This window comes from Nipponia nippon, unplaced genomic scaffold, assembly GCF_047370975.1.
Source record: "Nipponia nippon isolate SJK-2023a ecotype South Korea unplaced genomic scaffold, ASM4737097v1 scaffold_8, whole genome shotgun sequence".
Taxonomy (NCBI): Eukaryota; Metazoa; Chordata; class Aves; order Pelecaniformes; family Threskiornithidae; genus Nipponia; species Nipponia nippon.
In genome coordinates, this window is record NW_028262402.1 from 35981124 (window position 1) to 35994666 (window position 13543).

General features: G+C 43.4%; 1 protein-coding gene across 1 annotated transcript in view; it reads left to right on the forward strand.

Annotated features, from left to right (window-relative positions):
* Positions 1–1479: 1479 nt before the first annotated feature.
* Positions 1480–13543, forward strand: part of ENTREP1 (endosomal transmembrane epsin interactor 1) — a 31247-nt gene continuing 19183 nt past the window's right edge. Inside the window, exons 1-2 of the mRNA XM_087742072.1 lie at positions 1480–1851; positions 5335–5391. Coding sequence (XP_087598198.1) covers positions 1480–1851; positions 5335–5391 — 429 coding nt within the window. The remainder of the gene's footprint in view (positions 1852–5334; positions 5392–13543) is intronic.

The window sequence follows — 13543 nt, forward strand, 5'->3', positions numbered from 1 at the left end:
ACTCTGAGGCCCTGAAGTATATGAACACAACATTTTCCAGTGGCTTGGTATTAGTAAGCTTTCAGCATATTTAGAGTATCCGCAATTCTGTTTTCATTTAACAGAATAAAAGGCAAAATCATACGAAGTGTCATATGTTAGCATGTGTACAATAGTCTTCAGCCTCACATATATGATTAAAGTTACATGTTTACTAATTAATGGCTGAGTTAAAGACTGGGAAGGGCATACAGTCATATGCAAGGGCAGTAGCACTTGGGCAGCCCTCTTATGCAGTCCCTGGTGTTAAAACCTATTGCTCCAAATCCTGGTCCATAAACCCTGGCATAAAGGTTGATTTGTGAGGGCTTGATTGCAAGATGGTGGTCAAGGGTGGCAGGTGATTTTTTCTTGGTAAGGAGTGATCTAAATCCTGAATCTTCAGGTAGAAAGTGAACAGAGATGCACGAAGGATGTAACTCCAAAAGCAGTCTCTCTAATGATGAATCTTCTTCTTTCTTTGTATAAGACCTTATGCGTTATTGTGACACAGTTTCCTTTCCCGAGTGCTGCAGAGGAGCGAGTGCTGTCATCTGAGCCAATGACACCTTTAACACGGCTTGTTTTCCTATAGTATTAAAAGCTCTATTTTTCATATCTGAGATTCTCTGTTTTTCGAAGTCATGTCCAGACAAGCCCAACAGGTATAAAATTGTTTTGGCTGAGCTGGTGAGAGCAGCACACACGGCCGAAGTAAATTCCGGAGTCTCTTTCCTTGAAGCGCAAGTGGAGGAGAAGGACAGACCATGGTCACAGCAAGATTTTCCCAAGGAAAACGTGGGCGAGGAAAAAGCAGACCAACGAAACTCCGCCGGGTAAAGAGATTTCTCTGCCCTTATCTTTGCTCAGACAACATGGCATCACGCACACATAGACAGACACATCGTTTTGTCTGCCAAACCTCCTCCTCTCATCGGGAAGGGTGCCAACAATGCGAAATGCAATCCACCGGTCCCCCCCCCCCCCTTCTCCCAGGAAGAGTTATTTTAAAACTTCAGGCTTACTGCTCGGTAACAACAGCGACCAAAGGAAAAAGGGCAAGGGAGGAGGGGTGGGAGGGAGCACACTGACAAGGGGAGGGGAAAACCCCGCCAGGACTAGTACAAAACGGTCCATGTAGCAGCGGCAGCAGGGAGACTCATGCCGGGACGGGACGGGGCGGGGCGGGATGGGACGGGACGGGACGGTTCTGCGGCCGGGGGAGCCCGGGGTGCGGCGGCGGGGCGGGGGCGGCGGCCGGGGGTCAGGCCAGGCACCTCGGGGCGGGCTTGATGCCGCGATCGCCCGGCGAGGAGGCGAGGTGCCGGGAGGGGAGCGCCGCAGGAAGTCGGCGCCGGGGTGGGCTGCCGCAGGGGCGGCGGAGGGGCGGCCCGGCCCGGCCCGGCCCCGCCCGGCTCGGCCCGGCCCGCCGCCAGCGGACAGCAGCGGCCGCCGCCCCCCATGTCCCTGCCGGTGGTGCTGCCGGGGTCCTGCTGCCCCGTCCCGGGGCTGGCCCCGCCGCCCCAGCCGGCGGCCGCCACCACCGCCGCCGGCCCGACGCCGCCGGCGGGCTCCCTGTCGGCCGCGGCCGCTCTGCCGCGGCCGCCGCCCCTCCGCCCCGGCGGCCGCCGCCCCCGCTTGCCGCCACACCGCGACCCGCGACCCGCCGCCCCGGCCCCGGGCGCCGGCTCGCTGCCGGCCCGACCCCTGCTCTCGCTGGGGCTGCTGCAGATCGTCCTGGGCTGCTCGCTGCTGGCGCTGAACTTCGGGGCGCTGTCGCTGAGCAGCGCCCCGCAGGTGAAGAACGCCTGTCCCTTCTGGGCCGGCTCCTCGGTAAGTCACCGCCGCCCCGCCGGGCGCCCACCCGGCCCCGTCCCGGCCTGCAGCGGACGGGAGCTGCGAGGCGGAGCCGCTGCCGGTCAGCGGGCGGCGTTTGCTCCCGCTTCGGTGAGAGCGAAGAGCTTTCTCTTACTTGGAAGTAATTCGCCGTTGGCTTTGGCTAAGGGTTGTAGCAGGGGGACGGCGTGCACCCCAGCGGGACGGCGAGCGCAGGGACAACCAGGCGGGGCATTTCTTTCCTGGTGCGCGTTTTAGCCTAAAAAAGGGGACTCGGTTATTATGCGCAGTCTTGAAACAGGATTTTCTCAAGTCGTGGTGTATGTAGATGTTGTGTATTGCTTTTGTGCGTTCTGTACCGTTGCTCTAGTGAGAGAGGGATAAAATAGCGATGTTCCTGGGGAAAAAAAATGGATGGGCTTATGACATTTTCGTAAAGAGTAGCGAGACAAGTTATTCCATCTCCTGTTGGGCCCTGCTTTAAACTTTAAATTTATAAATATGGAATATATGATAGTTTGTATTGCAGAACCTAGGCAGTAACAAGCAGAAGTTAATCGGAGACAGACAGATTGCGCCCAGTTTGAGGGCCCTTGAGCAATGAGCAAGTCATGTTCTGTGGCTGGCATGCTCTGCTCCTGCTGCTGGTGTGAACAGCATCAGCCTGTCCCTCGGTTTAAATGTTTAAATTACGTTTCCAGAGTTGTTCACAACCTGTGGAAACACGCTCGATGATCTGCCGTTTGGGGATCAAGTAGTTGCTATTCATGTGCGCAGTGTGATGCTCATCCCTGAAAGTAGAGATAGCCTTTATGCGGGATGGGGTGGGAAGGGGAGGGAACCCAGACCATCAAACACGTATGTTTGGTATCTCTCTTGTGATCTTTCATCTTTTTTTTTTTTTTTTTTTCTTACCCTAGATTAAAACAACTTTAAATATATGTAAGCTATGGACTTTATTTGAACCTTGCACACAGAACCATGCTTATGCTTTTAAAATGTTTTAAAATTGCATGTGTAAAATAGAAGTATTTGGTCTCTTAAATAATGAAGAAGGGCATTTACTTTTTTAATGCTAGCTCTGAAACAATAATATATGCAGTCGGAAAAGCTACCAAAAATGCCTTTTGGGTGTAACAGCACAAGTGAAAATTCTAGCCCAGAAGCAACCTGGAAAGGTAGAGGCAATTAAAAGCGGGAATTGAGAGTGTCTCTGTTTTTTTTTGTTTTTGTTTTTTTTTTTTCGTTTTAGATGCAACATGCTGATTACAATGCACTGGTTAAGTGCGGATCAGGAAAACTTTGAGAAAGATTTTCTTTTCCTATATCTTGAAGGTTTAACAAACGTAATGAAATAAGTCTTGCTGTCCTTAAGGCAAAACAGCAATTCACACCAGTACTGGTGTGCTTTGTTATAAAATTATGTGACTATTTTCCACACACAGAATTAAAAAAAAATAATTTGTTATGAAACTGCAGGGTTACATATGTGGTTTTGCAACACCAGTGACGATATCAGTAGGTGTTTTGGCCAAGTCATATATGCATGTTACGCTAAATCAGATTGATCATGTCAAGTGAATGAAGTTACGGAAAGGATTTATTAAAAATGCTAGTGGGCAACGTCCTGTTTGTTCTAGTCTTCTTGTTTCTTTTTAGGACAGGAGTTTGGTGTGAATTGGCTTAGTCATAAAGTCTCACGAATTAAAAGTATACCCACTTATTTGCGGGACCTGCTGAAAAACTAATTTGCCTTTCTTTATAGGGTTCCCATCCTTACTGTGAGAGAGTATTTGGGTATGCTGTTTTCTTCAGTTCTACAGCAATACTTTCTCCTTCCTTAATTGTTTTGCCCTATAAGGTGAAGAGTCATAGGGTTCAGTTCTGTGATTCAGCAAGTTTGGTGTAACGACTGCTGATGCAGAAGGGGATGCTTTTACTTTCTCCTCTTTCCTCGTGCTGATACTGGCATTCATCCGACTAAATAGCAAGTTGGTTCAGGGAGATAGTTTTGGTGCTCTTAAGTGTTTTTGGTAGGGTTCATGCTCTGGGAGTTAGTTCACCGAAATGGTCACAAGAGGGCCAGAGTCAGCACAAGGGAAGAGGCAGGAATGGGTACTCAAAGGCACATAATGAAGTGATGGAGTGATGACCGAGGGTGGGGAAGAAATAGCCAGTTTTTAGATTTGCTTAGCCATGTTGCAGAAAACAAGTACTCAGTTAGCTGAAAGTAATCTTTATCGATGATCTGCATGGGGGGACTGAGTGCACCCTCAGTAAGTTTGCAGATGACACCAAGCTGGGTGGAAGTGTCGATCTGCTGGAGGGTAGGAAGGCCCTGCAGAGGGACCTGGACAGGCTGGATCGATGGGCTGGGGCCAACTGCATGAGATTCAACAAGGCTCAGTGCCGAGTCCTGCACTTGGCTCACAACAACCCCATGCAATGCTACAGGCTGGGGGAGGAGTGGCTGGAGAGCTGCCTGGCGGAAAAGGACCTGGGGGTGTTGGTTGACAGCCGCCTGAACATGAGCCAGCAGTGTGCTCAGGTGGCCAAGAGGGCCAATGGCATCCTGGCTTGTATCAGGAATAGTGTGGCCAGCAGGACCAGGGAGGTGATAGTGCCCCTGTATTTGGTACTGGTGAGGCCGCACCTCAAGTACTGTGTTCAGTTTTGGGCCCCTCACTACAAGAAGGACATGGAGGTGCTGGAGTGTGTCCAGAGGAGGGCAATAAAGCTGGTGAAGGGTCTAGAGCACAAGTCTTATGAGGAGCGGCTGAGGGAGCTGGGGTTGTTTAGCCTGCAGAAGAGGAGCATCAGGGGAGACCTTATTGCTCTCTACAACTACCTGAAAGGAGGTTGTAGCGAGGTGGGGGTCAGTCTTTTCTCCCTAGCAACAAGCGACAGGATGAGAGGAAACAGCCTCAAGCTGCGCCAGGGGAGGTTTAGGTTGGATATTAGGAAAAGCTTCTTCCCCAAAAGGGTAGCCAGGCACTGGAACAGGCTGCCCAGGGAAGTGGTTGAGCCTCCATCCCTGGAGGTATTTAAAAGACGGGTAGACATGGTGCTTGAGGACCTGGTTTAGTGGTGGACTTGGCAGTGCTAGGTTAACCGTTGGACTCGATGATCTTAAGGGTCTTTTCCAACCTTAATTATTCTAGGATTCTATGATTTTAGGCAATTGTTGAGGTTGGAGTTGCTGGCATAACTTCTTGTCCCCATGCATGTTTTCTGGGAGGAAAAAATAAGAAAACAGCAGATTCAAATTTGATTGTGTTATTTCACAGGATGCTCTTAGCAGTGAAGAACCTCACCAGCACAGGCTCTTATTCTCTGCTTTGAAGTGCATCTTCCTGTCTTCCCAGCATTGTTGCAGTGTTCCAAAGTACCTTTCATGAGAGCAGTGACAAATACCATGTAAATGGCATTTTGTGAACAGTTGTGTGCTTCTTGGTGATGCCGTGTTTTTTGACGTTGTAGGTAATCTTGTCTGGAATTTTAGGCTTAACGACATGGAAGAGGCCGATGATGCTTTTGGTAAGTATAGATTAAAACTTGTTATAAGGAAATTATCAGAAGATGATCCTGATGTAATAGTCATCGGTTAAAAAAAAACAAAAAAACAAAACACCAAACCAAAAAAAAAAACCCAAAACCCCCAAAAAACACCCAAAAACACCCCAAACCAAGCCCCATTCCCTGCCCCCCCCCAAAAGACCCCAACACTTCTTTCTGCTTGAAAAAAATAGTCTGTTGAGTCTCTTTTTTTAAATTGTAGAATCATAATTATTGAAAGAGGAGTCAAAGCCAGTGAAAGACTGTTTTCTTTCCTGCATGGATGGAGTTCCCAGTAAGGGCAAGAGTGGACCATGTCTGGAGGAAGTGTTAATGTTGTTTACAGAGCACTTTTTGTTTTTGTGTAGATCTAAGAAAGTGCTGGTTTAGTATAAGTAATTTAGCTCTCTGAGGCAGTGCTGCTTAAGCTTAAACAGAGGAGCTGGTTTTAAAGCTTAGCTCAGTTGTACTGTTTTAGTGTCCGATAGCAGGTTTGAGATCTAACCTAAGTATTGCCCTCTTACAGTAAGTATCCAGTGTTACCGTTTCAAATGCAGTTGACATTACATCACTCTGAGAGAAGCAGATTGATGTGCGGGGTGTGTAAGCTGTTTCTGTTTGTAAGTGAAATCTGAAGCTGTGTGGCTTTCAATGTTTTAGAGTTGGGATTTGAAAAAAAAAGGTTTTGAAGTGTTTTTTTGTTTGTTTGGGTTTTTTTTTGTTTTGGTTTGGATTTTTTTTGCCTTACTGTCACTTCTGAAGACTTTTTCCAGGCCAAAGCAGTTGTTTTATTTTTATGCAGTGCTTCTTTGGAATCTGCATGGTCATCAGTGAGGAGCACCAAGGATCAGATGTGTGAGCGGTGGATGAATTGCTGTTTCTCAGTGGTGCATTGCTTAGCACAGGCAGAGCAAAGCAAGTTTTTTACCAGTTCTGTGGATAGAAAGAGGAGCTTGACGTCTGTGGCTCCCAATCTGGAAGGACCATATTTTCATGAAAATAAATGTAAATGCCATCTGTCTCAAAATGGCTGAGGCTTGCACAGTGTTCCCTGTTTCTATATTGCCTGTGTTCTGTGCTGTTTCTACAGCATGTTGTTGCTGTAGTTTCCTTTTGTCTGTTGTTGCTCTTTCACTCTTTCATAGTCTCCTTTGTATAAACCTTGTGGGCCCTTCCTAGTTTTACTTAAATATGAAAGCACCAAACTTTTCCTAATCCTTTCCTTTATATTAAATTATCTTTAGGGTGGTTGAGTGCTGGAGCAGGTTTCCCAGGGATGTTGTGCAGCAGATGGGGAAGTTTCTGAGATGAGACTGATTAAAGCCCTGAGCAGCCTGCTGTGGTCTCGTAGCTGACCCTGCTTTGAGCAGGAGGATACACTAGAGTCCTCCTGAGCTCACTTGCAGTCACAGCTATTCTACGATTATGTGATTCTATGAACCTGTTTTGTTTTTTTTTTTTTTCTTATTTATATGTGTATTTTATAGAGGTCTGATTTTTGAAAGCCAGATTGGATCGGACTTGACGTTGGGAAACATTTCTTTACTGAGAGGGTGGTCAAACACTGGAACAGGCTTCCTAGAGAGGTGATCGACACCCCCTGGCTGTCAGTGTTTAAGAGGTGTTTGGACAATGCTTTTAGTAATAGGCCTTAACTTTTGGTTGGCCCTGTATCGGTCAGGCAGTTGGACTGGATGGTTGTTGTAGGTCCCTTCCAACTGAAATATTCTATTCTGTGTGCAAAAAAGTAAATTAGCATCATGAAATGTTTAATGCTAAGGAAATCATGTATTGAACTAGCTACGGTCTATCAAAGGTGGATTGTTAGTTTCTGTGAACATATTTATTTTGGGCTAAATTTTTAATATATCTGCCCTCTAGTAACTTGAACATTTTTTCTTGGGAGTTATGAGGAGTTGTATGAGTTGTAAAAGCAAATTTCCTAAATACATAAGCAATGAGACTCCTTATACAGCCATGGCTTGGAGTTATGATGTTCATAACTAAAACTATAAAATGCATTTGGAGCTAAAACATATCCCTTTTCCAGCTGTGACTGCCTTCCTCTTTTTACTCATTATGCAAGGCCCTTTGCGCTTATTTCTTGTAAATACACTTCTAATGGATTTCTCTCTCCTGACTTCTGGACTGAATCCCTTTTCCCCTTGCTTCCACTGAGCCACCTGCCTGCTGTGAAGGAAACAGAGGTCACACAGCTGTCTGCCTTAACTCAAGCAGGTGCCAGGTGTAGAAATGCCTTTATGCAGCAAGTGAGCTTTGTGGAAAGGATTGATTGCACATGAAGGTGGCTTTATAAGATTGTTACTGAACCCAGATATTTAGCATGTTGGGTACCTGTGCTAGAGCCACGCCAGAAATCTGAGGAGTGATATCAATTACTATGTTTTATGTTGCAGCAACTTATGTCAGCATTTAGTTGTCTTTATCCAGAGACTTTGGACTGTGCTCAACAGTTAAAGTGTAAAGTTTGTGGGATTAAGTGGTCATTATTCTTTGTCATATATAGTTCTGTCTCAATCTACAAATGTTCTCTTGTTCATAAGGGCGGGCCTCATCTCATCTTTCCTTTTATGCAGAGCTGTTTTCAGTCACTTAGTTCAGTTTCATAATTTCTTCAAATTGTGCAAATACCCCCTGGAATTCTTCATATGCATCTAAATCCCCCAAAATAGCTTTGTTTTCAGCCCAAGTTGGATAATTATGTCTAGATTTTCATTTATTGTGGTGTGTACTAAAAGCTTTCAGTTTTAGCAGTTAGGCTGTAATTCAGGGTAAATGGTTGAGCTCCATCATTTAGCCCTCTCTGCTTCCCAGAGCTGGGTCTTGAACAGAATTATGGTGACTGGTGGGTGCCACACAATTTGTCCACGAGGAGGTGCCAGTCCTCAGACCTGTTTGTGCTAGGGTTTATGCTTAAGAACATGGTAATGCTGTTTCTTGTGGCTTCCTGTATTATCTTTTTCTTTTTATTGTCAGTTTGCGGTACTTATGGAATTTTATAATGAAATTCACATTTATCTGTGCCCCCTTTAAAAATACTAATTCTTTCTAAAAGAAACCTCTTTGCTACTCTGATTCAGGATTCAAGATTTTAATCTCTGAAACCTGCCGGAGCACACCTATTTGCTTGCAGTTCCTTTGCACGGCAGCAGCCTAGCTCCTCCAGTAAAAGGGTGGTGTCTCGGCTCACAAAACATTTATCTCCATCTTCCCCTTCTAGGTGATGATTTCTCACTGCCTGGGTTTGTTTCTTTGTGAACGGCCAGGCTGTCCTATGGCTGCCACTTCAATCCGAGGCCTTAGTCGTGGGGAAAAACAACCTAGCTGTTGGTTTTTTTCCATGATGGCAAGGCACTGGTGCTGGCTCTTGGAGAAAGCACAGGGCTGCAATGTCATGAGAAAGGAGCTGGGGACGGGCTGCAGTGTCAAAAGCAGAGAGGGCTGCTGTGTTTCAGTTGCTTATGTTTTTCCCTCGGAGGGGAGAAAGGAAGGGAAACCCGTTAGTTACAGCTGTAGTGGACCTTGAGTAGCACCATCTGTGAGAGGAAACCAGTCTTGAAGAGGGATGGCTTTCCAGTCATGTACAAATTAGTTGCAATCCTGTCGAATGTGCTTTTTAGGAGGCTTTCTGGTTGTGGGTTGTGTTGTTTTGTTTTGTTTTTTTCACCAACCGTAACAAAGACTTCAAGTTAAGCATATCTCTGGTGGCTGTTTGGTGCTTGTGTGCTGCTGCTAAAGAGAAGATTTAGCTGTGATCGCATGAAAAGTGACAGGAGTGCAAGCATACAGGATGACACCAGGCTGTTATGCTGGGTAGAGTGTAACTGCAGCAGCTGCAAATGCTGGGGAGCAGTTAAGTACCTGCAAATGCATGGGATCAAGAAATTAACAGAGCGGATGCAGGCTGGGTGAATGTGACTCTGGCTTTCAGCTACATCAAGTGCTTTATGATTCTGCTGTTAGCTAGCGTGCCAGCTTTTGTGTTCATACATGTTGTCAGTTTTCATGTCAAGGTTTGACTCAGAAAAATCCAAGTTGCATGTTCAGCATGAGTCATTCAATCTGGATTCTTGTAATGTTTTACAGTGTGGTAACTAACATAAGGATTTGAAATTTTATTAGAAACTTTTCTTTTTAAAATTCAGAAGTGTTAATATTTTTGGGGTTATGACAGAAATTTACAGATCTTAATTATAAAACAGAAAAGTTTATGGAACTCAAATATTTATTTAAAACTTTGAAAATTTTTGAAGTATAAATTTGTAGTAAACTTCTTATTTAATTGAAAAATTTTATCAGAAGAAAAATATGTCCCAGCAACTTTAAAATGAAGATTTTTAGGGCTAGCTACTGCCTTCTTGATATCTCTACCTTGACTAATTTGCATAGATTTAACCTAAATTTACTGTTTAGACCAAAATACTTAGTTCTGGTGCAAGTGAAGTGACGTTCATAAATTTTAGCCCTGCTAGTAACAATATAAAGCACTGTGAACAGAAGCTGCATATCATGATCCTAATGCTGGGGAAAAAAAAAAAATCTCTGTATCCGTGTTCGTCATAATAAGCAAAGTCATTTGGCTTTGGTGAGAATTACTGTAGTAGTGCCTGTTTGTCTGGATTTTAGAAGTAAAATAGCTCAACATTAACATTTGGCTCACATGCAGGTCTCTACCATTAAGTCAGTAAGTGTTATTCATACAGAGGTTTTAAAGTCAGTCTAAGCAAATAAATATGCTTTTAAGTGTGAGACTATGAAAAGCCTTAGAAAGGCTTTTAACTTTTATAATCAGGTCAAAGTCAGATTTCTTCTTATTTTTTTAATCCTATATTTTTAGGCTGAAAAAGCTTTTCTCTCATTCATATGGGGTGTTTTAATGCTGCATTTGAAGTATGTGACTTTTTTATGAAATGAATTAGTTTGTCTTTTACTTTTGTGTGGCTTTGTTTTGTTCACAGTTGTGCGGCAGGTCTTGCTAAGGTACAATAAATAGCTCTCACAATGGATAGAAAATAAGGTACCATAATTAATGCTTCATTATTGCTATTGCTGCTGTGTATATGGAAAATTAATACAGTGACTTGCCTTTTCCTAGAAGGATGTTCATAAAGTATATATGTACGACGTAAACGGATATAAGAGTTGATGATTGTGGAGCAAAAGTTTCTCTTTCATTTATTTTTTAAGTGCTTGCTTGGGCATCAGTCCTATGTGTGTATATTAAAGTGAAAGCAATTCCTCACTGGCATTAGATATTAGCTTCAATGGCTGCGGCAGCAGCAGCAGGACAACATGCAGTCTGCCCATGCAGAATGAAAGATAGGATCAGAGCCTTATCATGCAAATTTATGCTGCTGCAGAGTCCTCAAAGTGCATGATGGATTTCTTTTTTTTTACCTGGAAGAGATCATGTATCCAAGACATTAGCAAATACTGTGTCTAACACTAGAATACACTTTGTTTTACTGTAGTTTAATTCATATAAATGTTCCTCAAGACTTTCTGCAGCTGTTCACAGTCCATGTGTATCTAATGCTCAGAAGATGAGGGCTGTGAGCCAAACTAAAGCCATAATTTGAGTTGTTTCCATTTTTATCACTGCAGTTAAGACTAGTTACATCTGTTTTGGCTTTTAAAATAGCATGTTTGCCTTTGCCTATTTATTCTAAGTTCAGGAGTACTTTACTTCTGGTTTACCTGTGGGTAGGATCTTCTTTCACTGGGATAAAGTGGAACACCTGTTTTTACTTGTACGTGAATAGTGATGGAGAAGATGTTTAAATTTGGATCTGCAGGAGAATATATCTTATAAAATAAGCTGACAGAGTACACGTTAGATAAGTTGACAGTGAGGTGGATTGAAAACTGGCTGAGCAACTGGGCCCAGAGGGTTGTGATCAGTGGCACAAAGCCCAGCCAGAGGATCGTCAGCAGTGTTGTGCCCTAGGGGTGGATACTAGGGCCAATACTACTTAATATCTTAATGAAAGAGCTGTACAACGGGACAGAGTGTGCTCTCAGCAAGTTCACAGGCAATACAAAACAGGGAGGAATGGCTGATACACCAAATGTTGCCATTCAGAGGGACCTGGACAGGATGGAGAAATGGGCTGAGAGAAATCTCATGAAGTTGAACAAGGGGAAATACAAAGTCCTGTCTGTGCAGGGAAATGACCCCAGGTACCGGTACACACTGGGGAACAACTTGCTGGAAAGCAGCTCTGCAGAGAAGAACCTGGGGATCCTGGTGGATAACAAGCTGACCATGAGACAGCAAAGTGCTCTTGTGGCAAAGAAAGCTAATGGTGTCCTAGGCTGCATTAGGCAGAGACTTGCGAGCAGGCTGAGGGAGGTGAGCCTTGCCCTCTCCTTGCACTGGTGAGGCCACACCTGGAGTGCTGTGTCCAGTTCTGGGCTCCCCAGTACAAGAGAGTCATTGGACATACTGGAGCAAGTCCAGTGAAGGGCCATGAAGATGATGTGAAAGGACTGGAGCATCTCTCCTGTGAGGAGAGGCTGAGAGAGCTGGGACTGTTCAGCCTAGAGAAGAGGGCTCAGGGGGGATCTTCTCCAAGTTTATAAATAGCTGATGGGAGGGAATGAAGAAGAAGGAGCTACACGTTTCTCAGTAGTGCCCATTGACAGGACAAGAGGCTATGGGCCCAACTGAAAAAATAGGAAATTCCATCTGAACACAAAAGACAACTTTTTTCCTGTGAGAATGGTCCAAAACTGGTCTAGGTTACCCAGAGCGGTTTTGAAGTAGCCATCTGTAGAGATACTCAAAACCAACTGGTCATGGTCTTTGGCAGCCTGCTGTAGGTGGCCCTGCTTGAGCAGGGGATTGGACTAGATGGTCTCAAGAGGTCCCTTCCAACCCTGATGGTTCTGCGAAAATGCTGACCAGCGATGGAGCAGAAAGAAAAAGTATTTTATCTCTCAACACTAAAGTACAACATATTCTCTTGTCCACTATTGGATATGTAGTAGCAAATGTTACAGTTATGGTTCAGATCATGGTAGTTTTTTAGATTGTATGTAGAAGAATTATTTTTATCTTCTGCCTCTTAAATGGGATTGTCTGAATATTAGGTTACGCAGTCAAGAATAGACTATACCTATAATAAACAGATCAAGATTTCATTTTTGTATGGTAGAATTTATTAGAGCATAAATGTAGAAATTATCATCCTTGTTTTGCATATTTATAATAATGTTCCTTTTCTTCCTCTTTCTTCTTTGATTTTAACATGTTTCTTTAGAAAAATCTGTGTGCTTTGTATTCAAGATTTTGTAGACAATTACATTAGGAGTCTGGATTTTATATACAACTTTTTGTATACATGTATATAAAAATATATATATACCTGCATATATAACTTTATATACCTGTATACTCCATGTTTCTATCACAGGTTCTGTACCAAAGGAGAAAACTAATATGTGAATTTGCCTTTTTTTTTTTTTTTTATTTAAATCTTTCTTGACTTACTACTTTGGCCAAGTAACTTCTTTGCTCAGGACCTTCATTTCTTCATCAGTTGAAAGAGGATAAATGTACTTCTTGTTTTCCTTAATATTGTTTCTTAAGATTTGTACTATAAAAGTGTTTTATGTTGAAACAGCTTTTGTTTCACTTATAAAACTGGCTAATTTCTAGTTGACAGTGCCCTGTGTTGAATATAGATGAAAAGTTTTCTTTTTATGAAATACCCATGTCTACCAATTTTCTTAAAGGAGTTTTAATCGAAAGGGTAACAGATTATCTAGATAAAAGTGTAAGAAATGGTATTGATTCATTTGAGTGCTGAGCAAGGAGTTAATTTAAAAAAAAAAAAGATTAAATTCTGTATTTGTACAGAAAAACAAATGACTCTCAAAGTTCTTACTGACATTAAAAACCTCTTATCTGTGGTTTTATGATATTTACAAAGTTAGGAGAAAATACTGTTCCTCTTAATTGAGGAACTGAGTTGTTCTCAGTATGTTGAACGCAAAATAGTCCTGATCCTCTTCAGAGAAGTACTAATAGCTACCTTAATTATTGTTTTTTTTGAGGTTAAAACCTACCTAATGTGATAATGTTATGGTCAAGCTTCTGTAAAACCTAATG